This window comes from Anabrus simplex, chromosome 7 (genome assembly GCF_040414725.1).
Source record: "Anabrus simplex isolate iqAnaSimp1 chromosome 7, ASM4041472v1, whole genome shotgun sequence".
NCBI classification, from domain to species: Eukaryota; Metazoa; Arthropoda; class Insecta; order Orthoptera; family Tettigoniidae; genus Anabrus; species Anabrus simplex.
Window position 1 is genome coordinate 225345249 of NC_090271.1, and position 27393 is coordinate 225372641.

At 38.8% G+C, this 27393-nt stretch overlaps 1 protein-coding gene across 1 annotated transcript in view; it reads right to left on the reverse strand.

Annotated features, from left to right (window-relative positions):
* The window catches only part of hppy (MAP4K3-like protein hppy), a 385487-nt gene that overhangs the window by 15938 nt on the left and 342156 nt on the right, over nt 1-27393 (reverse strand). The window contains exons 20-23 of the mRNA XM_067151579.2: nt 24402-24594; nt 24232-24315; nt 17218-17310; nt 12366-12492 (exon numbers count right to left, since the gene is read on the reverse strand). Coding sequence (XP_067007680.1) covers nt 12366-12492; nt 17218-17310; nt 24232-24315; nt 24402-24594 — 497 coding nt within the window. The remainder of the gene's footprint in view (nt 1-12365; nt 12493-17217; nt 17311-24231; nt 24316-24401; nt 24595-27393) is intronic.

Here is a 27393-nt window from a genome sequence, read left to right on the forward strand (position 1 = left end):
GGACCAAAATGAGATTAATTTCATATGAATATACACTGTTCAAGAAAGTTAGATGGACAAGAATTTGATAGCGTGTACCACGTAAGTAATCAGTGATTAAGATATATACTGTTGCTCTTATTCTTCTGATACGTTTTAAGACTGAGAGGAATCCTCCACATTTTGTTGGAAAGCCATGGCTTTGTGGCAGTAGTCAAATGTGTAGAGCTATGCCTCAGAGTGAAATGAATGAGCAGTGTCTCCTCTGTCAATGGCCTGCCCCTTTTCCGGTTCTGCGTGTTTCACATGTTCCCAACAAGCTGGGTCACTAGGTTCTTCCTGAATTTCATATGCAACAGTTTAGGGCTGGATTACTTTAAAGAGCAGGAAGGTGTTCACAACCAATACCTCCAGAAGCAAAAGAAGAAGAAAAAACATTTTCTGCAATTGCTCCTTTCTAGTCACTGCCGCTAGACTGTCGAATATCCTCACATTAGATATTTGCATTCTCGTAGAGATTTAAGATGTATTACCAAAATCACTTGCTGAATGCTTCCAGCTGACTTGCATGATGGGTGAAGTGTGAATGAGCATTTTTCTTAAAAATCAGAAATGTATTTGCTAGTTATAGGTTTTTACTGCATCTCCTTTTATTGGAAGAAATGAAATTCATCTTTTGGTTTTGTATTTTCTTTAGTAGCATTTCCTTCTTTTGTTATTACTACTGTTAATTATATAATTATTATTGTTACCATATCTTCATTTATATTGTTATGCTGTCATCATCATCATCATCGTCATCTACAGTTTCCAGCTGTTGGCCGGGTCTGCTTATTGTTATGTTGTATATTCTATTATTACTATCTCTAGAGCCCAGCGCAGACATCCAAAATATTATCCAATACGCTCCGCATCCACACTTCTTTCATCCGCGAATGGTTATCAGTGGATATTGTAACTGTCTAACCAATTACACCGATGGTGTTGAAATGGATAGATCTAATAACATAATACAATAGGCCTGCTACCTGACAGCAGACACCCTACAGTCACAGGTTTATGAGGGATTTCCTCTTGTGACAACTACCAACATACTGAACAGTTCTCTTCTGGAACCATTGTTCCTTCCTTCCACTAATTGCGGGCAGGAGCCAGTTAGGCTTATATGGCTTTATGGTTTCAAGGCTCTTTATATATTACTACCCTCCCATACCAATGTCAAGGGTTGCCTAACCACAAGCAAAAATTCAAGTATACCTGAATGAAACATTAAAACTTTATTATTTAGAAAGTATCAGCAAAATTATCTGCACTGCCATACACTAAATTGAATGAATGAATGAATGAATGAATGAATGAATACTGATCTGCATTTAGGGCAGTTGCCCAGGTGGCAGATTCCCTATCTGTTGCTTTCCTAGCCTTTTCCTAAATGATTTCAAAGAAATTGGAAATTTATTGAACGTCTCCCTTGGTAAGTTATTCCAATCCCTAACTCCCCTTCCTATAAATGAATATTTGCCCCAGTTTGTCCTCTTGAATTCCAAGGTTATCTTCATATTGTGATCTTTCCTACTTTTATAAACGCCACTCAAACTTATTCGTCTACTAATGTCATTCCACGCCATCTCTCCGCTGACAGCTCGGAACATACCACTTAGTCGAGCAGCTCTTCTTCTTTCTCTCAATTCTTCCCAACCCAAACTTTGCAACATTTATTATTTCATTGTTTATTGTAATTTTTATTATTTCTTTTCCATAACTGTAAAATTTCAATGTTATCGTTAAGTGTAAGAGAGGATCTTGAGCCCTAACTCCTCTCCCTATTTTCCTTTTCATAACTCAACTGGAATTGTTGAAGAACGTTGACAAAATGGCAATAATTTTCGTTCCCCCAAGCTAGACGAGACTCGCTATAACTACGTTGTGCGGCTTCATTTTCTTCATTGCTTCTTCCTTCACCTGGGAAGGTAGGACTTTCCTGTTGATAAAGTGCCCATAATGTGAATTTTCAGTTTAAACAGTTCAGCCGATAGCTCATAGCAAGTGTCTGCGAAGGTGCGAAAACCTGTTTCACTGGTAGCCTGTAAAAATTTCCATCACCAAATGTATGACAATCTCAGCAGGGAAAGGTAAATGAGGCCTAATACAGTACATGCTTGTACTGTACTGTACCACAATAAGGTTGCATTGCCCAGTAACGAAATCAGGTAGTACATAAATACGAAGTCCCCACTTGGCTTTTGTTTGTTGTAACACTTCAATACTGTTTTGGGTGTTATGTTTGTTTCAGTTTTGATCATTTTGTTGTTCTGGAACAAATTTTTGAAATGGTATAATATACTCTTTCGGAACTACCCGTAATGCCAATGTGGAGATCTTGCCGCATTTTTGTATCCGGTGAGCAATATCTAGCTTTCTAGAAACTCTCAGTTGCAGAAATTACCAGTAGGTTTGAGTAGGTAGGATTTGACTGGTTAAACTAACATCGGAAGGTAAGCCCTACATACCTATTGGTCACATTTCATGCGTGCCAATTTCCTGTTTCACCATGATTGCGGGTTCCGTGATGGGAGTGCGTGAAAATGGTCGCCTTTTCTCGTGGATCGTCCTAGAGGTTAGATGTGTGGGCTGATAACTCCACTCACATGGAAGTTCTAGCTCTCCTTGAGGTAAACACTTTAGTAGTTGCCAATTTTTGGTTGTAACCTTTTAATTTAATTTTTAAATTTAATTTAAGGTAAGGGAACTTGTTTTCTAATATGCAGAAGTTTACCCTCTGAATTTCCATTAATCTAATTGTGTAAGATAATAATTATGGGATAATTTTTTTTACTTGTGTTTGGAGGCAAGTCATTTCTAACTTTTTGTTAACTTCAAATTTTATTATCCATCTACTTGACCACATGTAAATCTGCTTAATGTAATATGTATTTTCACACTAAAGACTACAGTTCATGAAGCAGTTATGTTATCCTTCACATTTAAATGTTGTTTCATATCAGTCTACATTTTAACTTATTTCTGTAATTCTGTCTCGTAACATGGATATAGTTAGAATAAGACCACTGTTTAACGGAAGAGAAATCATCCAAAAGGATTTTCAGGTTAAATGCACTGAGCACAAGATTTTACGTAGATTCACTCTGTGTAGTGGAACCGCTGAAGATTTTGATGGTACTTAACTGTCTAACATTTTGATCTTTAATAATTCTAGGTTATGTTACTTTCTAGTAATTTTTCATTACCTTTCCTCGTTTAAATATAGTTTATTTGTTGTTAATTTCATTACATCTACATTGGGTCAAGTGTAAGTGTGTTGTGTCTCAGAAATATACAGTTGCTGCTAAAGCTGAATATTATTTTAAAATATTAATTTTCAATATTATCATTTATGATACTACTAGTGCTATTAAAAAAGACCAATATAAGTAAATTACTTTAGACAGTACTTGCTGATTCATATCTTCATTTGGATTGCTGCACCTTCTCATGATGTAAAAATCATGTATTTGTATGTAATATGTTGCACTATTGCATAATAATGTGCTAAAATTCAAGAACAAGACCCAATTCACTGCCAGGATCCATGTTATCCTGTGATAGTGGTCAAAGTCTTAAGTACAGATGTGGTGGATTCTATCGAACACTGTACAGGAGAGGCTTTTCGTGGGACTCGGGTCTTCTTTAACAATTGCCCCTTGGTTAGTTTCTTCTGATGTCTGGAGGAGTTACATTCAATAAAAACAGACAACCACTAAATAGGAGTGGACTTGACAGAATCAGTGATAATTCCTATGACACTGTTTAGATCGATGTTGACCTTACTTGTATGGAAACCATTTTCCCACACCAGATCACAATCTTCGGCAGCCGAATACATAAGGGCGAGTGCACCAGTGAGCAGCATATCAGAATTTACTCCCTAGCTGCTTCCTACCACTGTGTGGTAGAGATTTACTCTTGAGCCAAGTTTTGTTGAGGGACTGGTGCACTGGTTTTTAAACAACTAGGACCGATCAAGAGTTACCCCTAGATATTTTTGGGAGTAATTATGAGGAACTTCAGTCCCACCAAACATCACCTTTCAGCTTCCTGCATGCTTCGATGTTATGCAAATAAAATGCAGTGACCATGGTCTTATACCCATATCGTATGGCTGTTAGTGCCGAGTGTCCAAGGATATGTTTGGCTCGCCTGGTGCAGGTCTCTCTACTTCACACACATGGGCGACCTGCATGTCTGGTTATGGGATGATTATGATAAAGAGGTAGGGAGAGGGTAAAACCCAGTACCCAGCACATAGCTTACTCCTGTCAAATAACACCAAGAGGTTTGCTCGAGGCTTTCAACGACCCCATCCAACGGACAAATCACCATCAACATCATCATATGCCCTCACTCCATATGAACACTGCGGAGAGGTTTGAAACTGAATCCAGACTTTTGGCTTGCAATCTAGTGATTACAAATCGTATACCACCACCTCTCCTATCCTGTCAACCAACATTCTGACAGTGAAACTTTTCTCACCAACGGGACTTGAACTGACTAACCATGGTGTCAGACCATATAGACTTTATGCCTTAATGATCATGCCCCCCAGGCGGGTTCCCCTTACTTAAAGTAGTCACTGAACTAAGCAAGATCATTACTTTGACACATCAGTGCTAGGTCATTTTCATATTTGATTTTTTTGAGTTGTCATCTGACACATCGTGGATGTAAAGATTGAAGAAAATGAGGACGTGAATGGATCTTTGAGGTGGGCCATTATTTAGAGTCCTGCACTTACTAGTTTTTTCCTTTTAGAAAAACTGCAAAGAGCCTATCAGAGAGCATGTTGCTCAATAAGAATGCTAGCTTCCGGCATGGGATACCATAAATGAACTTACACATCAGTCGTTCTCTCCACACTGTATCATAAGCTCCTGTCAGATTCATGAAAGCTGTAGTTGATTTAAGACCACATTTAAGACCACCCTGATATCCAGATTCCACCAGTGGTGTCATTGTTAACACCTGATTTGCAGCATCTATCTTTTTCCTGCAGCCTCCCTCCTTGAATGGGACAATATGGTGAATGGCCTCCTTGACACAATTTAGAACAAGCCTTTCCAATGACTTGGAGGTGACAGAGTACAGAAACTGAAGGACATATTTCCAAAGTCACGCATCGCCAAGAAATTACATTTTTCAGGGAACACCATTTTTTAATGAATGGATTTCCTAATAGGATAGGCACTTCATTTTTTCTATGTAGCCACATCACTTCAAACAAAATCTGTTTATACCAAGCTCAATAGCTGCAGTCGCTTAAGTGTGGCCAGTATCCAGTATTCGGGAGATTGTGAGTTCGAACCCCACTGTCGGCAGCTCTGAAGATGGTTTTCCGTGGTTTCTCATTTTCACACCAGGCAAATGCTGGGGCTGTACCTTAATTAAGGCCATGGCGAGTTCCTTCCCATTCCTAGCCCCTTCTTGTCCCATCGTTGCCATAAGACCTATCTGTGTCAGTGCGACGTAAAGCAACTTGTAAAAAATCTGCTTGTCATGGTGGCTAAAATCCTAGTGCAAAGAATACTATCAAACTGAAGGGTGGGGGTGTCTTGGATTTACATCGCTTTGGAACTAAGGAGGGGCTTAGAATGCAAATTAGGCAGAACAGTGTAGGCTAGGTTCGTTTGTAGGTGCTCAAACTTTCAAGTATAATGCTTAACCCTGACAGTAACACGTCTATAAATATCGCTTTAGTTACACCACACGTTTCGAAGACGTGTCACTCAAAGCCTATTATTTAAAGTTACATTAAAGTTACCAAATGGAATGAACAAGGAATAGAGGTGGTGGAGGAGATAACTCTCCCCTCCTTAAGAGGAATAGATGGCATTCATTCGCACAACACGTCAGAAAAACGTATGGTGTTACTGTCAGGGTTAATGATATATTTAAATACTTCAAATATGCTGTATTTATTTATAATGTAATAATTTCAAAATGCATATAATATGCCTGCAATGCAAAAGAACATAAATTTAATTTAGCGAAACCTAACATATGACTGGAAACAAACAAAGTCGATTGTCTCAAGTTATATCTCGTATTTTTGAACCTACAAATTTTCAGGGGAAAATGCTTGGACGTGTATTGGTCCATACACTTCACATGTTCAACTCACAAAATACAATTTAAAGAACAGAAAATGCCATGGTAGGATGTCTTCCACATACAGCCAGTTTATCGAGGAGGCTCTTAACACCCTTGACTTTGTTTTCTTACAATACACTGCTCAATGATACTTGTTCCACTTCAAGGAACAACCATTTCTGACATCTTTTCAAAAGGGTGCATTTACTCACAGCAGAGAACGGACAAAACCATGAGCGAAAGAACAGAGTTCCATCACAACCGGTGGGTAAGCGGTCACGTGATATGCACGTGCCGGTCTATTTGCCATGTGGAGTTGTGACATTCTGGAAATAAAAACAGTGAGGAGTTGCATCACTTGGGAAATAAATATAACTTTTGGATGCCATTTTAATCACAATATAATCCACTTTGGAAATGAATATGCTCCGACATGATAAAGTACTATTGTGGGAACAGATTTGCATGTTCAGTTTGAAATCTGAAATAAGTGGAGTTGCATAACTTTGGGCTTTTCTTGAGCCCTAGTTCCCATTTAGCACTATGGATTTGATTGGTTTAAATGACTTAGGTAATATTCCAATCCAAAATAATCTCATTGAAAAATTCAATGAGCCATTCTTTTGTTTGATGACCTATAGCTTTCAGAAACTCCAGGTACACTCTATTAAGCTTTATGGGTCTTCTGGAAGTCCCAGGCTACAATCAATGAGCTCCTCACAACCACAGTCTTGTGAAAAAAGTGTGGTCCGAGTGAAGACTTTTTCTTTTCCTCATAAAGGTAGGTGTGTGTGTGTGTCTCTCTCTCTCTCTCTCTCTCTCCCCCCCCCCCCCCCCTGAAAACTGTTGACCACAAATCCCTCCCACCAATAAAAATTCTAGATTCAGATATCCATTATAGTGACCCCGTTAACAATCTAGGACTCATCTTCGACAGAACCCTATCCTGGTCTGATCATACGTCAAATGTGATCAGAAGAGTTGTGTCATCCATGCATATTTTGAAACGTAACGTGTCATGTACACCACCTTTTATGCGGAAACTACTTGTTCAAAGTCTTATATTCCCCATAATTGACTATGGATCAGTCGTATACAACGACTTATCTGAAACTTTGAACATACAACTACAGAGGGTGCAAAACGCATGTGTTCGTTAGTGACAAATGCCAGGCGTGATGAACACATAACACCCTATTACATACAGCTGCAATGGTTGAAACTCCATGAACGACGGGAAATCTCAGTAGCCATTGCTACGCACAAAATTCTCAAACTGAAGACCCCACCCTACCTATATAATGCATTTAAATCTATGGAGTCAGTACATAACAGAGATAAAAGGTTTACAAAAACTACCCTTCAAATTCCCCTTCATCGTACCACTAAATTTAACAAATCTTTTGTTTGCACTGCATCCCGTATCTTCAATGTCTTTAATCTTCACCGTTTCGCAAATGACAGGAACTGCACCCAACTAAAGCAGTCCTTAACATCTATCTTCCTGGAGGAGTACGCAAGGGGCTGAGATCAGGTATTCTTGTGTCTAATAATAGGAAATATGTATATTTCTAAGAAAATTGTTTCTGTTTTTTATATTCCTGAGATTCTTGTAGCCTAAAATATTAAAAAATCGAATGATATACTTTATTACTTCTTATATGATTTATGTTTTAATTTTATTAGAATTGGTATCTGTATTTTAATTTTTACGTTTAATGTTTAATTTAATATTTTAATATTATAAAATGTAGTTAGTATATTCATAATCTTGTACTGTGTTATAAGTAGACGCTACTTAAAGGGGCTTTTCAGCCTCAGTGGCATTTATATCATCATTATCAATAAATTCAATTCAAATTCAATTCTCTTTTTGTCCAAGTCGAGATATTTTCTCACAAAGGCTCTCTCTCTTTATTTTTTCTCCCACAGCTCGTGCGTAGTCTACCTTAGCTTTTGAGACTTTCACTTGTAGACCTCTATTCGGTAAACATAGATCAATACCAATAATCCTCATATAGAGATTGAATCCCATAGGGAACCTGAAATATCTGTCCTGAATAATTCCAATAAATGGTCCCTTTCTAGAAATAATACATTTCCCAGCTAACTCATTCTGGCTGCCAGCATTTCACCCCAGTGTGACAATTTGGGCTCATCAGTTGGCAACTAGCACATCAACCAAGACGCACGGCTAGTGCATATAGTGGAGGCCACTGCGTAGGCTCCTTGGAGCCACAGGCAGTGCCAATGCACTATGAGAGATGCTACGTGACGTATGCGGTAGTAGTTAAGATCTGCTGCCAGCTGTTACTCTCTATTACTAGTTGTAACTGAATTTGCTAACAATAGTAATAAATGGGGAAGTTATTTAGCTCTGCAACCAACTGATACGTAATGGTCGCCTTTAGTAATAATAATGATAGTAGTAATGATAACCAATGTCATTAAAGCAGAGTGGAATGACCAAAGTAACAGCTAATTACTAATATATCAACTTAGCGTAAATTATATCAGAAGCAGCTGGGAAGACCACAGGTTGCCCACGGTAGGTATACAAAAGAAAGGAAAAGTAATCAAAGAAAAATGTCAAGTTCAACATTTAAACCAGAACGTATATTTTAAGCAACTGGAATAACAACGTTCATGCAAGAAGACAGGACACAAATTTGAACACCATTTGAAAAGAGACCAACAGTAAGTAAGAAAAGATTAACAAGGTTAACAAACTTGAGTAACAACAAAAACAGGTGTAACAATGACGTCTTCCAGACACATTCACAACGTTCAAAAAGGTGATATAACCCAGAAATACAGTATTCAAAGTTCAAGTTACAAAATTGCCTCATACAAGAGGTACACAAAATGGCATACATTCCGGAAACATACTAACAAGACAGTGAACCCTAACTGAAGGAGGGAAAAGGAATGAGAACCAGATGTAGCACAGAACGGATCGTCCGGGGTGACACTTCATTAAAATCTTTATAAAAGGTACGAAGAATAATTCACAGATGGTTGAGTTAATAGCTGTAGAGAAATGGCCTCAAAGTTCCTTGCATCGAGTTACTGAGAAAGTCCAAGTTCAATGAGCAAGATTTTGAAAATGAACATCACACACTCACAACCAGTTCACGGCCGGAAGCATAGATAAAGATGGCCGAAGTAATGCTGCAATACGTAGCTTGAAGGACTGAGAACCAAGTCCCACCACAAAATCAATTGAATGTCACTTTGCACACCCAGAGTCTCGTTGAAAAAGTAAAACATGCAGTGGAGCAGAGTTCCTCCACACCACACCGAAGTCAAAAGTAGTCTGAATTCCAGGTGGAGTGGATGGTTCTTTAATACTGGCTCGGTGAGAAAGGACGAGAACAAGTTGAAGAATCAAGTTTGTTCCAGAAGATGACATGGGGACCAGTTGAGTTGAACAGACTGGGTGGCAGTAGTACGATGGCAGCGGACGGTAACAGATGAAGAGGTAACAATCCGAAGTGTAGAGGATGACATACTTGCAGGCAGGTAACATTATTTTGTAGATACTAGTAGAGGAGCATTATAACTATATGCACTAGCCATGCATCTTGGTAGGTGTACTAGTTACCAAGTGACGAGTCCACATTGGCACACTGGAGTGAAACGCTCGCAACCAAGAACGAGTTAGCTGGAAAATTTATAATTTCCAATAACGGACCATTTAAATTGGAATTACCAATATTCCTTATGAGATTCAGGCTTGTTGACAAAAACATTTAAAGTTCAATCCTGGTATGGTTCTGTACCATTTTTCTCTATCTGTTCTGATTTGGGAGCCTTTAACAGGTCATTAGTTGTTGCATCTCTGTGTGATTTTTGGAACTGAGCATACAACTCATAGATTCTTGCAGTCATCCTGGGATATACCCACTACAAAAACCATGTAGGATAAACATTCTGGAAGTCCAGCCCTGCGGTGTAGGGGGCAACGCCTCTCACCAGGCAGCCCCGGGTTCGATTCCTGGCCGGGTCAGGGTTTTTTTAACTGTAAAGGATTAATATCCCTGGCCTGGGGACCGAGTGTTTGTGTTGTCCTTAATGTTCCTTTCCTCACATTCAACACACTACACTTCCGCAATTCCAATTACATGCAGGTTCATATCATATGGTGCAAGTAGGAGCAAAAGATCTCTATAGGTCGACGCCCCAAACAAATAGCATTTAAAAAAAAAAAAAAAAATTCTGGCATTACCTGTTATAGCATCCACAAATTATTTATAATTAGCTGGGTTGAAGGAATCCACTGAACAGTGTTATCAAGTCCCTTTCTGAACTGGTCCCAGTCTGCAAACTGGAAATTCCATTGAGGTTATGGGATCAAAGAGCACATGGCAAATGGCTGTTAAAATCCCCAATGTATACAACTGGAAGACTGAAAGATTATACTGGAGTTCTGGGCCAATTGACTCCCGGCAGCTTGTAGTTGCTTACAGTGGCGGTGCTGGTAAGCTCAACTGCCAGGACAAAGACATATGTTGATTTACTGGAATGAATTCCTTCTTTTTTTTTTTTTTTTTTTTTTTTTTTTTTTTTTTTTTTTTTTGACATTTGCTTTATGTCGCACTGGCACAGATAGGTCTTATGACAACGATGGGATAGGAAACACCTAGGAGTGGGTAGGAAGCTTCTGTGGCCTTAAGGTACAGCCCCAGCATTTTCTTGGTGTGAAAATGCTAGTTGCTTTACGTCGCACCGACACAGATAGGTCTTATGGCGACGATAGGACAGGGAAGGCCTAGGAGTTGGAAGGAAGCGGCCGTGGCCTTAATTAAGGTACAGCCCCAGCATTTGCCTGGTGTGAAAATGGGAAACCACGGAAAACCATTTTCAGGGCTGCCGATAGTGGGATTCGAACCTACTATCTCCCGGATGCAAGCTCACAGCCGCGCGCCTCTACGCGCACGGCCAACTCGCCCGGTGGTGTGAAAAATGGGAAACCACGAAAAACATCTTCAGGGCTGCCGACAGTGGGGTTCAAACCCACTATCTCCCGGATGCAAGCTCACAGCTGCGCGCCCCTAACCGCACAGCCAATTCGCCCAGTGAATGAATTACTTCGAAGTCTGTAATTAGTGACCTGACATTATGTTGCAGGCAATGAGAATTGTGGACTAGTCATGGAGAAATGTGACCCAGAAAACGATAGTGAATTGTAAAATGTTGTAATCATTTAACATTTTACACCTTTTTATTAAAATAAAATGCTACAAACTAGTCTACATAGAGGGAATGTGGATGAAAAGGTAAAATCTCAGACACTTTCAGGAAAAGGTGACTGAAATTTTAGTCAGATTCTCAGAATGATAGACTGATCAGAAGCAAACTTGCCCTCTCACTGAAAGTCAAGAAAATCTGGCTAATTTAAATTAGAAGAGACCTCCAAGATATCAACACCATAGGTGAAACTGTACAGGACAGACCTACATTCAGAACCTTAGATGACAAAATTGAAGACAAACCTGAAACTAGACCCAACGAAACCTGGACAGAAGAACATAAGAACACAAGAAAAATTTCACTGAGAAGATGAAGAGATCATGGGTAAAGAAGAAAGCAAACTCATCAGCTAAGTAAGTTCAGTTATTGGGTTCCTCACTTCAGCATAATGATGTATATAATTAAAACAATTTTTACAGCAATTTTCTTTAAAGCTGACTTTACAAACAATAAATAAGTTTTTATTAAATGACTCCTTGAAAAGTATCAATGTCCAATACATTTATGGTCCATTTCAAGCAGGAAGGTGTTTCAGTTGTCTTTATGAAGTAAAAATATTTAGACAGAATTGTAAGTCAGTCATACTTAAGGCAGTGAAATTTCCCACGGTGTGCAATGCTTTGAGAGAAAAGGATAATGCAATAAAGAGCAGCCCCCTGGTTGGAAAATTCAGACTAGAATCTCATGGCCAAAACACTCCCCGTTTGACACAGACTATAGTGATATTTTCCATACAACCTTAATAAACTGAACCTTATTTAACTTTGTTAATCTGAAACCTTGATATTTCAAAACTCCTATAAATCAAAGCATTTTTCCTCTTCCTTTGAGATTTGATTTATCAAGGTTTTACAGCATCTTAAAAATATTTCCTAACATTTTTGACATTATTGATACTGAAAAATTGTTCAGCACAATAACTGTAATATAATGCCATTTTCATTTATAGGACTGATAATGTTTGATAACAAAAGGACACTACTTACTTGTCAGAACCCAACAGTCTGTAATTTCTGCTCATATCTGTTATCTCCTGAGTCACTTCACCATTCTTAAAGCTACGGCCTTGCATACCATGTTTGTGGAAGGCCAACACACTATCAGGTAAACAAACTGAAACATACATATTAACATAAACTTTTGATGACAGAAAAATATATTACGCAATACTCTAAATATTTAAAAAAAAAAAATTACACATTAACAACAAGCAATCTCAGAACACTAGGAAGAATTAATATAGAGGAAGGCTCAGGTAATAGGGAGGCCAAACCAGAGGACGAGGACGATAATTATGATGTTGCCATTGATGCTTGGACGAGAAGCAAACGGCAGTTCTAGCTTGGGGTCTTAATTTCGCTGTTGCTCCCTTTAAAATTCCCACTGAAGAATTAATTACTTCCATTGAGGCAACCATCCACAAACTACCTACGGATGAGGCTGAGGAGTTAAGACAGAAATGTGTGAGACTCATGAGGTCCGCTGTTGTACCCGCGCCCAATTTAACAAAAGGCGAAAGGAGAGCTCCGAAGGAACTTAGAGATGATTCTGAACTGACAATTCTCTCAGCTGATAAGGGTAATGTGACAGTGGTTATGGACACTGACGTATAAGAATAAGATCTCGGCTATATTGTCAGAGCATGTTTACAGACTGAGCTCACGTGACCCCACCACTCGGGTGTCCAACGCCACCGTGAAGCTCTTAAGGCAATCTTCAATTACAAAAGAGGAGGCTAAACATCTGTCCCCGGGGGATGCAGTGCCACCTAGATTATATGGACTGCCTAAGATCCTGTCCTTTCACTACTGTTATTTTGTCTCGGTGTTTTCCAAATTAGTACGTTCCTCATCGCTAGATGTTTCATTCCAGGCTTTTGTCAATGTCATACACCTGTCAATGTCATATGTTAGGTACACATGTTATGTGACCCCTTAGATTGATTCTGATGGTTCGGTCAGCTTCCGCTTCGAACGCTAGTGCTGTGCCACGTCCGAGGAGCCATCTGGTGACGAAGAACGTACCATTTCCACTTCTATTATAACGTCTAGATTTCAAAAAGTCATTGTTTAAGAAGCCTTTCTAGTGGACAGTTGAAATTTTCTCCTGATGATGCAGAGCATAGCTCTCTGCGAAACGTAAAGAATTCACCTTATTTTCTTGACACGGCATAAGCCCAAAAGCCTATACAGTATCATGTCGATAATTATGATATTTGGTCTTTTTTATTAAAGAATTTGGCCAATTATAGACCGCTCAGAACCTAAGACTATAGTACAGTATTTATCTTTTTATTTTCTTCCTAGAACTACTTCATCCGTCAGCTGATCGCCTGGCTCTATTCCTCTGATAATACTCTCCAAGGTTGACGTAGAATTAGCGAAAGTGAAAAATCCACAGAAGTGATCTGTCACTGGAAGGCCACCCTGTTATTTATGCCATCTGTGATCTTCAGTCCTAGTAAATCACATCGTATCTCTTCCAACCAACCGGTGGTGTGTTTCAATTTGGATATATAATCAAAAATCATAGTTAGCCTGTCGTCCATTCTGTGAAGGTGACCATTAAAATTGTAGTAACCATCTGCTAATTGTATTTGTAATTTTCTCTATATTGTGGTAGATGTCCTCATTTTTTCTTTCTAACCAAATAATAATAATGATGATAATAATGAAATGGTGTATGGCTTTTAGTGCCAGGAGTGTCTGAGGACATGTTTGGCGGAGAGGTGATACTCCGAAATGGCGTGTCCCAGGTGGCGGTTAGGGGGGTCCTCACCGGTTTACCGGCGGACTTGAGTGAAATAAAATAGCTCTCACGGACCAAACACACTCCACAATTTCATTCATCATCATACTATATTTCATTAATCATTTTTCCAGATCACATCTGGAATTGTAAATCCTGACCACGGTCAGAACTTTGATCAATCAACCAAACATGGAGAGTCTTCTAATGAAAGAATCCACCAGCTAGGACATACAACATCGTAGGCCCAAGAAAAGACACCACTCGGATATGGTGGGGTGTTACTTAGAAGATCATGGCGAGTCGGAGAGCCTAGAAGCCCAACAGACAAACTGCAGACACAGGCTTAAATTCAGTAAACCAGGGAAATTCTCTTTCTTTGCAACATTAAACATAAACCTGATAATGAAAATTGGAAAGTTGAAACACTTAACAGATGTAATGGATCAACACAGGATTCTAATAACAGCCCTTCAGGAACTTCGGAACACAGATCAGGTCCTACATGAATCTGGAGGATATCGTCTTTACAAAGGACCTCCAGGAAAAATAGTAATGAAGAATGTCCCCCAATTTGGAATGGGATTCCTGGTCCATACCTACGTACAAGATTCAGTGGAGGACTTCTCATCAAACTCCCCAAGATGCCAACCTTAACGATTAAAGTAGAGAAAAAAAAAAAATACACTGATTAATGTCCATGCCCTAACAAATGACAAAAAAAAAAAAAAAAAAAATAAAGAAGAAACTGAAATATTTTGGGAAGAGCTTGACCAACCGATATCAAATATCCCTGACAACCATGTTAAAATAATGCTTGAAGACTTCAATGCGAAAATTGGACAAGAAAGTATCGCATAGTGGTAGGTAAATGGCCAGCTCATAAATTGACAAACAAGAATGGTCAAAGACTAATTGAACTTTGCATAGACCGTGGGCTTATTCTTGAAACCACAAGATTTAAGAGAAAACCAAGGAAGTTAATGACCCGGAAATGCTCTAATGTTAGAATGGCTGAGTTTCAGATGGACTCTGTAGCAATGGATAAAAGTTACACAAAGAAATCGATGTCAAAGTCCTTCGTGGGGTGGACATCGATCCAGACCACTATATTTCAAAGATAAAAACCAAGTTAACCCCAAGAAAGAAATACAAACCACAAAACATCCACTAGGAGGAAATATGACCCCAGAATAATGCATTGTATTCAGAGAGATCCAAAACAAATCTAAGCAACAAACTGGAAATGATTATATTGATAAACTGAAAAACATTGCCGAAGAAATTACTCCTATTAGAAGAAAGAAACATGCCTGGTGGAATGAGGAAGGTGATATGGCAATACAGGAAAGGCACAAAGCATGGCTAAATGACCAACAAAAGAAAACTGAAAAATCTCGAGAAGAACTAACCATTGTTAGAAGACATCTGGATTTCTGAACAACTGCCTGAAGAATGGAATACAACTATAATTCATCCAATACACAAACAGGGTGATAGATTGGATCCAAATAAATACTGGAGGATTTCTTTACTTGATGTCACCTATAAGATCCTGTCTAGAATTATGCTAACAAGAATTCAGGAACAACTTGACCAAGAACTTGGAGAATATCAGAGAGGATTTAGACCTGGAAGAAGGTGTCCATATCAAATCATCAGTTTTAAGCAGATCATGAAACATCAAAGAGTGAGAAACAAAAAGTTAGTCATCACTTTGGTTAACTTCAAGAAAGTGTATGACAGCATCCATCGTGAGTCGTTACTTAAAATTCTCAAGGAATTTGGATCACACCAGAAACTTATAAACCTTATTGAATTACCATTAAGAACACTAAATCAAAAGTTAAATTCAGAGGGGAGTTGTCTGAATCATTTGAAATCCGGACTGGACTTCAAGAGTGTGTCGGTCTCTCACCATTACTATTTTAACTGCACACTGGAGAGAATCGTGCGAGAGTGGACTAAGAAATGCCAACCAAACATCGAGATTGGCAAAAATACCAAACTCAATTGTCTGGCATTCGCAGATGACCTTGCGCTGCTCGCAAATATTGTGGAAGAGGCTAAACGCCAAATTGAAGATCTCAAAAAAATAGCAGCAAATGTCGGACTACAAATCTCATTTGAAAAGACGGAAATGAAGCCATCCTTCAAGGTTGAAACACCAACTATCACAATGAATAAAAACAAACAAATGAAGATTGCAAATAAATTCAAGTATCTTGGGGAGATTACTACTTGGAACTTAAACGAGAAAGTATCTGTAGAAAATAGAACAAATAATCTGAAACAAGCACAATGTATCACTCGGCCGACCTACAAGAATAAATCTCTCTCGATAAATGCAAAATTCAAACACTACAACTCCGTTATTAAACCTGAAGCTAGTGAAACACTATTCAATTTGAACACAAAATGAACAACAGATAAATTACAGAAGACAGAAAGAAGAATCCTTAGAACAATCATAAACAAAAAACGCCAAGTAGATAGACAATGGTGATTATTACCTAATGAAGTTGTATACCTGCAAACTGAGTCAATAATAGACACAATACAGAAAAGGAGGGTTGTATTTTTCTGCCACATATCAAGACTACCAGAAACCAGGGTACTGAAAAAGCTTTTCAACTACTTTCGGAGAGATAAAACCAAGAATAATTGGTTCAAAGAAGTCCAAGATGATTTAGATGAATTAGGCTTCACAATGCAGCAACGTGAAGGCCAAGAAGAGAAGAGGATCCTGAGAAACCGAGACTTGAGACCTAAACTAAAAACGTTTACATGCAAACGGTACACCATAACTGACGAAGAAAGGGCAGCCAGGTCAGAAAGAATTAAGAAGTTCTGGGAGCAGAAGAAGAAACATAAGCCAAATTTGTAGTTAATACTCTTAAGACTTAAATGTACATGGACTGATTAAAGTGCTCCAATGTGGGCATAAAATATATATATATTTTTTAAGTCACAAGGTCAAGGAGGACAGTACCAACAGACGTAACTCTAGCATCACATATAAAATTTATTTTCACTGACATGTGAGAACCGAATGTGGTTTTTTTTTTTTTTTACACAATATCAACTCACCAATCGACTCCACAGCAAAATCGAAGTGCAGTTGAGCTATCTGTTTTCTACTGGACTTAAGTTTTCCTTGAAGTGTGACAATTTTAACCATACCTAAAAATAAAAAAAAAGGAAATAACAATTAACAGAATTAAAGGAATTCTACCTCATACCAGTTTTTAATATAACCATTTTAACCACTATCTCTTCCCCACATCAGCAATTAAAAAAATAAAAGTAATTACATTTCTCACCTCCAAACCAAACAATGCTAAGGTGCACAAATTTGAAAGTTCTGTCTATTTAGCACATGGCATTTAGTACTGGGAGTGACTTGTGCATCTGTGTATGGGATGATTACAATTTTACCGGGCGAGTTGGCCGTGCGGTTAGGGGCACGCAGCTGTGAGCTTGCATCCAGGAGATAGTGGGTTCGAATCCCACTGTCGACAGCCCTGAAGATGGTTTTCCGTAGTTTCCCATTTTCACACCAGGCAAATGCTGGGGCTGTACCTTAATTAAGACCACGGCCGCTTCCTTCCCACTCCTACCCCTTTCCTATCCCACCATCGCCATAAGACCTGTCTATGTCGGTGCAACGTAAAGCAACTAGCAAAAAAAAAAAAAAAAAAAAAAAAAAAAAATTACAATTATGATGAGGGAGAGGGTGAAAATTGGTGTTGGCACATAGCCTTCTCTTGTTACTTCTGTTGAATATAGAATTTGCTTTACGTCATGCCGACACAGATAGGTCTTATTTCTATGATGGGATAGGAAAAAGCTAGGACTGGAAAGGAAGCAGCTGTGGTCTTAATTAAGGTACAGCCCCAGCATTTGCCCTGTGTGAAAATGGTAAACCATAAAAACCATCTTCAAGGCTGCAAGAGTGGGGTTCGAACGCACTATTTCCCGAATGCAAGCTCACAGCTGTGTGACCTTAACAGCACGGCCAACTTGCTTGGTTCTTTACGTACCCATTCACTGAATGAATCATCATCAACACTGTCATGTGCCCTCACTCCATAATGAACCCAGCATTCACAGTCATCAAAAGAACCCCTAAACCTACAAGCCACCATAGCCGAGAGATATGTCGCTGGAGACGGAGCATACATTTTTGTACAATCACTTGACAAACACCCTGTGTCTTCTTCACATTTGATATCCACCACGCGAGAGTTTTCAGGCTGGATTGCAATCCCTTTGGGCAGGAAATGAATCTGGATTTGCGAAATCATCAGGGAGAATTTCGTAAGGATTCAAAAATATCCGTGGTCATTTGACAAATTACGATTACAATTTAGGCCATATTTTTATTTTTTTATTTGCTAGTTGCTTTACGTCGCACCGACACAGATAGGTCTTATGGCGACAATGGGGCAGGGAAGGGCTAGGAGTGGGAAGGAAGCGGCCGTGGCCTAAATTAAGGTGCCTTGTGTGAAAATGGGAAACCATGGAAAATCATCTTCAGGGCTGCCGACAGTGGGGTTTGAACCTACTATCTCCCGACTAATGGATACTGGCCGCACTTAAGCGACTGCAGCTATCGAGCTCGGTAGGCCATAATTAATATATCAATTGGCAAACTGGAGTGCCTAATAAATTATAAGTAATTACTAAATTAACAATTGCTGGGGCTGTACCTTAATTAGGGCATTGGCCACTTCTTTCCCACTCCTAGGTCTTTCCTATACCACCATTGCCATAAGACCTATCTGTGTCGGTGCGACGTAAAGCAAATTCTTTGAACTGAAATTTTCCCACGGTCCCATGATATATGTAATCACAATTCAATACGGACCATTCAACATGAAGTTTATTTCTCTTAATGGACTTTTGGTCTCATGAAAAGGAAGTACCCTGTGACACATACTTCTTCTCTGATGGATATTGTTTCGGTCATTGAAAATAGCACCCCTGAGTCAAAACTTGACAAATCTGTCATCATCGGAAAAGAAACTGGTGACCTGTTAGTATGTATGTATGTATGACTGGCAACATAGTTGGAAAAAAGATCCTCAGATCACATCTGTGTCATTTTACTGTTAAAAAGCATATGTCTAACTTTATAGTGTCAAACTACACTGTTTCTGCGATATATGTGCATTGTTTATGGACTATTTAATATGTTGTGCAATTCGTGTTGTTAGCTGATGACGACTTTGACCTTAGGTCGAAACTAGTTCCAAAAACCCACTAGAAACCATACCTTAAGTCGCCAATGTTAAATTTCCACTGTGACTTTGAGTATTGTTTTGTTAGACTACACAGCCTGTTTGCAAGGTTATTTTGAAGACTCTTCCGCATGGTGACACCACTGTCATTCCTTTCATCACGCAGTTCACGGATCAGACTAACAGTTGGCGTTCAAATCTAAAAATGATATTTCTTGCCCTTCCTGCTTTTTTCCTTCATAGCGTACCATTTTTCACATGACAAGGTATGGCTTCCTGGAGAGCGTCACATGTAGGTGGAGAAAGTCCTTGACTGTGCTGATTTCCTTTAAAATCATAACTGATGTTTAGATTTGAGATTATTAATTCTGAAATTTGACAAAATATTATGATCAACAGATTCACACATACAGTAAGTTACACCCAAACAAAGGATAGACTAATATCAGGGTGAAGAGGGAGGAAAAGTGAGGAAAGAAAAAGGCAAATATAAAAACACAAAAAGACACAGACAAACTTTATATCCGCATACACTGTGAAACTGGGCTGCTTCACTAAGAGGATAAGTTCTCTTGGTTTTAATTAACTGTGTTGATGGAGTGAAAGTACCTCATGGGAAACACTGTAAGTACCTAGGTGTTAATATAAAGATCTTCAATGGAGTAATTATATTAACGAGGTTGTCAATAATAAAGGTTACATATCTATTCATATGCTTATGAGGGTATATAGAAATTAGAGTAAAGATGTAAAGGAGAGGGCATATAAGTCACTGTTAAGACCCCAATTAGAAAATGTTAAGAGACAAGCTGTTTGACTAAATGTGACGTTCCAAACTGTCAGTGGAAAGATGGCATGGAAATGACATTGCTAGACGAATAAGGTTGAGTGTTTTTTTTTTTTTTTTTAAGTAGGAAAGATGATAATATGAAGTTGGAATTCAAGAGGAGAAATTAGGGTAAACATTCATTTAACCCCTATGCTACCATGTTCAACTTTAGTCGAACGGCGATTACACTCCGCTCGCTGCCACATTCAAGTTTAGTCCACGGCTTTAGAATGTTATTACCATGTGATGCCATGTTCGACTTGAGTGGAAAAGGAGGGAAAATAGCATTTGCACTGGTCTACGGCATGCTGCTGCCTAGTGGCGGACCGAAAAAGGTCCGTTTTAAATAGCGCAAGTTGGCGCCAGTCTCGTCGTTCTTCCCATCCGCTAGAGTATTGTTCGTACAGTCGCATCGTTTGTGTGTGGAAGTGGGTGTATTTTAAACACATATAAGTTTTAATGTCGTAATTTACTGCACAAGGTGACTTCAGGACATAATGAGTGCGCAGCCGAAGAAAAGGAAACCCGAGGCGACATTTCTAAGTGGCTTTCCGAAAGTATGTCAGACACTGACATGGAGGAAGATGATGACTATTTTCTCTGTGACATGAATAGTGGATCAGAGTTGGAAATATTTATCTTGGTGAACAGAACAGACTAACTAATTCAGGGGTTGGTAGAAAGTAGAATTCAAAATTTGGATTTTTTCTGAACTATAGGTCTATAATTTTTGCATAATTTCTATTGCTTTTTTGCAGTGTATACAGCGTTTCCTTCCATAGTGTCACATACATATGTTGCCATATTACTTTTAGTGTTGTAGGGTGTTTCTGTGAACATGACCAACAGTTCCAGTAATTTTTTCACAAAATACAACCTGTGACAATAAAGTTTGGTGAATAGTCCTGTACTATCCCATAGATGAACAATGCACGACAGTGACCTTACTGTCCTTCGAAATAGTCCCCTCCCATAAGTATCCATTGCTGAGAATGACGATACATGACCTGGAAACTTTGAATATAGAATAGAATAGAATAGAATAGAATAGAATATATTTATTTATCACCTACAGGATGTCCCAATTACAGATGATGTAATAGAAAATTAAATTTAAAATTAAATTAAATTAATTAAAATATTAAATTAAATAATATATATACAAATATACATATATATACAAAGAGATATAAATCTTCACATGTCTACAGATTATTTACATAATTTACAAAATTATCACGTTCCACCCTTGAGAAGAAGTTTCCGAATTGCAGTGGAAGGGTGGTAAAAAATGTCGAGTGACACTTCCAGCTGATTTATTGTCCTAAGGGCTTGCATGAACCAAGAATTTTCATGTGCAACCGTCCTACATTTGGGCAGGTGGAATGTGCATATCTGCCTTGTTCGTCTGCTTGGAACATGAAGTGGGATCAACCCCAGTATAGCCGGACTGTCCACTTTACTCTTCAAGCATTTAATCACTAACATTGCGTTCGCACATTTTCGGCGTGTTGCCAGCGTATTCATTCCAAGAATGTTTACAAATTCTTCATACCTGCTTGAAGAGAGTGGCATGCCCAGGAATCCAAAACTAATCCACTTCATGAACCTTATCTGTACTCTCTCGAGATGGTGTATGTGGCCTTTCTGATACGGGAGCCACACCTCACAACCATACTCGAGACAGGGGTCTCACCAGGGAACAAAACAGTGTTTTGACACATGCAATGTTACTGAAATCTTCACAATTCCTTTTGACAAACCCCAGGAGTCTGAAAGATTTCTTTATAATACCATCGATGTGTTTCTCAAAGGATAAGCCATTCCTGTTACTAATAATTACACCTACATCATTAAACTCCTCCATACGATTTAAGCTTTCTCCACTGATTTTATATCTGTAAAATACAGGTGTTAATTTCCGAGTAAATGACACGACACCACACTTGAATTTATTCACTTTAAGGGACCACTTATCACACCACTCGGATATTTGCTTCAGATCCTCTTGTAGACAATCGCCATCACTGTCTTCTTCTATGACTTTGTATAGTTTCAAATCATCAGCGTACAAGAGACATTCACTGCTCTGAACGACTGTACTAATATCATTTAGAAATGAAACAAACAGAAGAGGCCCTTTGGGATGGTGTTCAAAAGCCTCGTCACGTTTCATTGCATGTCAGGAATATCGTCAAATCTCTTTCTTTTCAAAGCGAGTTTGAGTCATGGGAATAGGAAGAAGTCTGGAAGATTGAGATCTGGCGAGTATGGGGAATGTTCAAGTTGCACCACCCTGTTTTTTGCCATGAACTGTTTGACGATATTGGCTGTATGTGGGCGAGCGTTGTCATGGACAAAAAACCACGAACCTTGTGTGTACTGGGATCGTACCCTGCGTAGACGTTTTATGAAATGGGTCAAAATTTCAAAGTACCGTGCAGCATTCAACGTCGTTCCCTCAGGTAGAAATTCCTTCTGGATAATGCCCTGACTTTCGAAAAAGGTGATGAGCATCGTTTTGATACGCGACTTTTCGGCTCTAACATTTTTCCGACGAGGGGATCCCGGAGAAAGTCATTCCATGCTTTGCCATTTCGTTTCAGGGTAGTACCTAAGACACCACGTTTCATTCTCAGTGACAATATACAGTTCAAGAAATTTGGTGTCGCATCCGCCGTTTCGACAAAATCCTGTGAAGCCTCTAAACGTGTCTGCTTCTGATCGTCAGTCAAGTGACGTGGCATAAGACGAGAACACGTTTTCCTCTTCCCTAACTTCTGGGTAACAATTTGTCGCATGGATACACAGTTAATTTGCAATTCATCCGCTATCATGCACATAGTTAATCGCCAATCGTTCGTGATTACTGTCCTCACCTTCTCAATGTTTTTGTCACTGACGGTGGTCACCGGTCTTCCGCTATGGGGGCTGTCAGAAACATTTTCCTGGCCCTTCGAAAATGGCCGAACCACTCGTACACACACTTCAAGGACAGTGCTTAATCTTCATAAACACGCACCAGCATAGCGTGCGTTTCTTTCGGTGTCTTGCCAAGCTTAAAACAAAACTGTACATTGATCTTTTGATCGTTCATGTTCCTGTTCGCAGTTCAGAACCAACCCACTAAACACGCACTGTGTCAAACAGGTCTTACACGGCACACACAGGATGCTTAACTGAACAACGTTGGGAGCAGGTGGTCGAAACCTGCTGCTACGCAGGTGCAGCGGTGTGTGCCGCAGTGTTGCCGGATCGACCGGTCAGACTTCATTCACCGAACTTTGTTGTCACAGGTTGTATATTTTTTCACAATTTGTTTTTTTACAGTGTAATCATGCAATGTGAATATTTTCAAAATATTAATAAGCAAATCACATTATTTGTCTTATTTGATTCACTTTTCATCACTTAGTTCCATATTTTCAGAGTACAATAATTGTACTCTATAATTATTATATATTTTTTGTATAATTGGTACTGTCTTTTTGCAGTATATATATTTAGTGCATTTTCCTTAATGTCAGATATTTATGTTACATTAGTACTTCCTAGTTTTCTAGAGTAATTCTGTGAACAAGAACAGTCAGTTACTATTAATCAACCACATGAGTAAAGTTTGTCATTTTCCCTTTTTTTTACAGTGTACTTGTGCAGAATGTCAATATTATTCTCAAAATATTACTTTTAGGTAGTTTGTTGCACTTGTTTAAGTAGAAAAATCATGTTGTTTGAAGTAAAATTAAGTATTCATTTTTCATTGCTTAATTGAGCAATTTCACAGTAAAGCTCCAAATTTTATTCAGAAGCATAGGGGTTAATAGGAGGAGGAGGAGAAGGAGGAGGAGGAGGAGGAGGAGGAGGAGGAGTTAGGGACTAATAATTTACCAAGGGGGATGTTTGATAAATTTTGAACTTTGTAAAAATAATTTAAGACTAGGTAAACTGACCAATGAACACAGTGCAAAAACAGAACAAGGAATGGAACCCGATATGTCTATTAAAATATTATTCAATATATGTTTTACTTACTGTCATAACATACTAAAATGGAGTCCTTTTCTAGCTGATTAACATTAATAACATTGATATTTTCCCGCCGAGGAACTACAGTAGCTGAAAAAGAAAAGAAAATGGCATTTAACCATATGAACTTAGAACATCATACTATACTATTCAAGTCAAATCTTTAAAATTTTTACCTGTGCCATCCATATCTTCTAACTCATCACTGTGGAACCAACTGGCACCTGAATTCATATTAATAAGATCCAACCTCAAACGGTTTTGTTCGTAGGCTTGCTTCACACTCACACAAACCATAGGAAACTCCATTTCAGGTGTGATAATCATCTCAAATACAGTCAACGGAGATGGAAGAATACATTCCGAGTGCTACAGGGGAGAAACAAATTAATCATTTGGTACATATGTACATGTGTATATATACATAAAATATGATTGATTAAAGACTACTATGTCATTCAGCTGCAAACCTTGGTAAATGAACAAGGACATCCATAATAACGTACTGTCAAACGGGGCGATTTTGGACACAGGGAGTTTCGGACAGTATGGTAGATATGTCGTATTTTGTCACATAGCAATGAGCCGCCGGTGCTTTGCACTTCCGCGCGCGTATTAGTTTGTCCTTGAGGTTATGTTTCCTGCGTTCCGTACTTTTTATTATGAATCAACTTCATACTCTGGAAAATTTCCCGTGTGCACTGGCACTGTTTTAAGTTCATGCATTATCATTAAGTGGATACTTCCGATTGTCACAGCCGGAAGGAATGCATTATAACTATGGTTCTTAGTGAGATCAACTGACTGAAGTGTTTATAAACGATTGCTGTGGAATTTTGGTGTGATTTAGTGAAAAATAGTCTTTTATGCACATTTTATTGAAAATTGAAAGCAGTCTGGGTGATTTCGGACGATGCCTAGAAATTATCAGAGGCAGAAAGAAGCTGCTTCGAGGTGTAACTATGAACCAAAATTATTATAAAAAGCCGTAAGTGATATTAAAAGTGGCAAGTTGTCTTATAGGTAAGTATTTGATTTCTACGGTGTGCCTTGGTCCACCCTACAAAATAAAGTGCGGAATGTACATCCAAAAAATGGGAAGACAACCAATGCTAAATGAGGAAGAGGGAAATGCTCAGGGAAGCTCGGCACCCTACGGCCATGCTCCAACCCAACACAACCTGCCACTTCCCGCTGCCGCCGCAAATAAAATGTTCTTCCTGAGAAGTCAATTTTTGTCAGTGACTTCCGCTGAGATGAAAGCAGTGCAGAAACAAGTGATGGAGCTGGCAGCAGCAGTGAAAATGAATGTAATGAAGCACACAATGAATGTAATGACATTCTGGTGTTACAAGAAGAGGCTTTTCTTGTTGCAGATTATATATACAAGTTGAGGAACAAACAGGCAGTATTTTGGCCTGGCCTGAAATATTCGCTCAAGGGATGTGGATGTCAAATACTTGCGCCCATATAAAAACAGCAGAAAAGTGTTTGTGTTCCCTAACATCCCTGCTGAGGATACAATAGCTAAAGAGCAAATTTTGAAAATACTTCCAGTCCAAGTTGAGAAGAGAGGAATGTTTATTTTCAAAGAAAACGTATTTTAGATTTATAGGCCGTGGCAACTACATGTTCACTGTATCAACCTTTTTTGCTCTGAGATTTGTATTGTTTGCAAGAAAAATGATTAAGATTTCTCAGTAGGATCTCTGTGCAGTTTAGACCGGAAAACTTTACATTTACCTTGTCAGAAAAAAAAGATCGATTAGTAACACATCACATTTATCATTACAATGATTTTAACCAGCTAGTCATATTTTGGACAACCTAAGAACACTTTAAATATCACAAAACTAAAGCAAAAAGAACGAAGAATTGAAATAAAGGACTATTTATGTCCGAAATCACCTAATATGCTTTGAAACTTCAGACAGCAGTTTAAAATGCATGTGCGTCCAAAAATCACCCCGAAGTAGGGGGTGAATTCGGACACTACTTTTTGTTTTCCCAGGAAAACCTGCGTTGGTGTATATATTTTGTTTGTAGGGTATTGCATTAATTGGATATATTCCTCATTATTCGGGTGATAAACAATACAATTTAATATTCCCGTCGTGAGTTAAGACTAAAATAACCTCAAAAACCATCCAAAATCACCCTGTTTGACGGTACTCTTCTGCTTCCACAACAAGAAATTATTGAATACAGATTCTAACTAATATCTTCCAAGTCTCCTAAGACTGAGTGATCAGAAATGCTTTACTCAGGCATGTTCAGCATTTTTCCAATGGGAGAGCTCTCCACTCTTTTGCTGCGCAAGGAAAGGGTATTAATTATTTTTAACCATAATGTTTAACCATAAAGGGGATGGTGCAGTATGCAATCACATGTTTTGTTCTCAGACCCTGGCCTTTGTTTTGTGTGCCCGCGCGTCCCTGCAAGCTGACCTTGCACATGTTTTTTTGCTATTTGCTTTACGTTGCACCGACACAGATATGTCTTATGGCGACGATGGGTTAGAAAAGGCCTAGGAATTGGAAGGAAGCGGCCATGGCCTTAATTAAGGTACAGCCCCGGCATTTGCCTGGTGTGAAAATGGGAAACCACGGAAATCCACCTTCAGGGCTGCCGACAGTGGGGCTCGAACCCACTATCTCCCGATTACCGGATACTGGCCGCACTTCAGCGACTGCAGCTATCGAGCTCGGTCCTTGCACATGTGACTGATGTCGCAGTCATATTTTAGTTGTTTCCAAATGTATATATGTATGTATGTATGTATGTATGTATGTAGTTTTTTTTGTTCTTTTCTTAATTCTGTAATTAGTCATAAAGGGTATTATGGCTCATGCATTTTCAACAGTACAGCATGTCTTTATGTACGATTCATATGTGTTAACTCAGCCCATGAAGTTCAAAGACGGTATCAAGAAAGATTCCCGGCTGTAGATGATCGAAGTTGTAAAACAGTACTTAATCTTTATAATAAATTTCAGGAAACTGGAAGTATCCATCCTAAGAAACAAAACAAAGCAGCATAGGGATCCCACAGAAGAAGAAAATTGGATGACATTTGTCGTCGTTTGGAAAATTATCCTGAAAGATCAATTTCTTGTCTTTCATAGCAAGTGGGAATTACATATGGGTATGTGCAAGAGGCTACAAAAT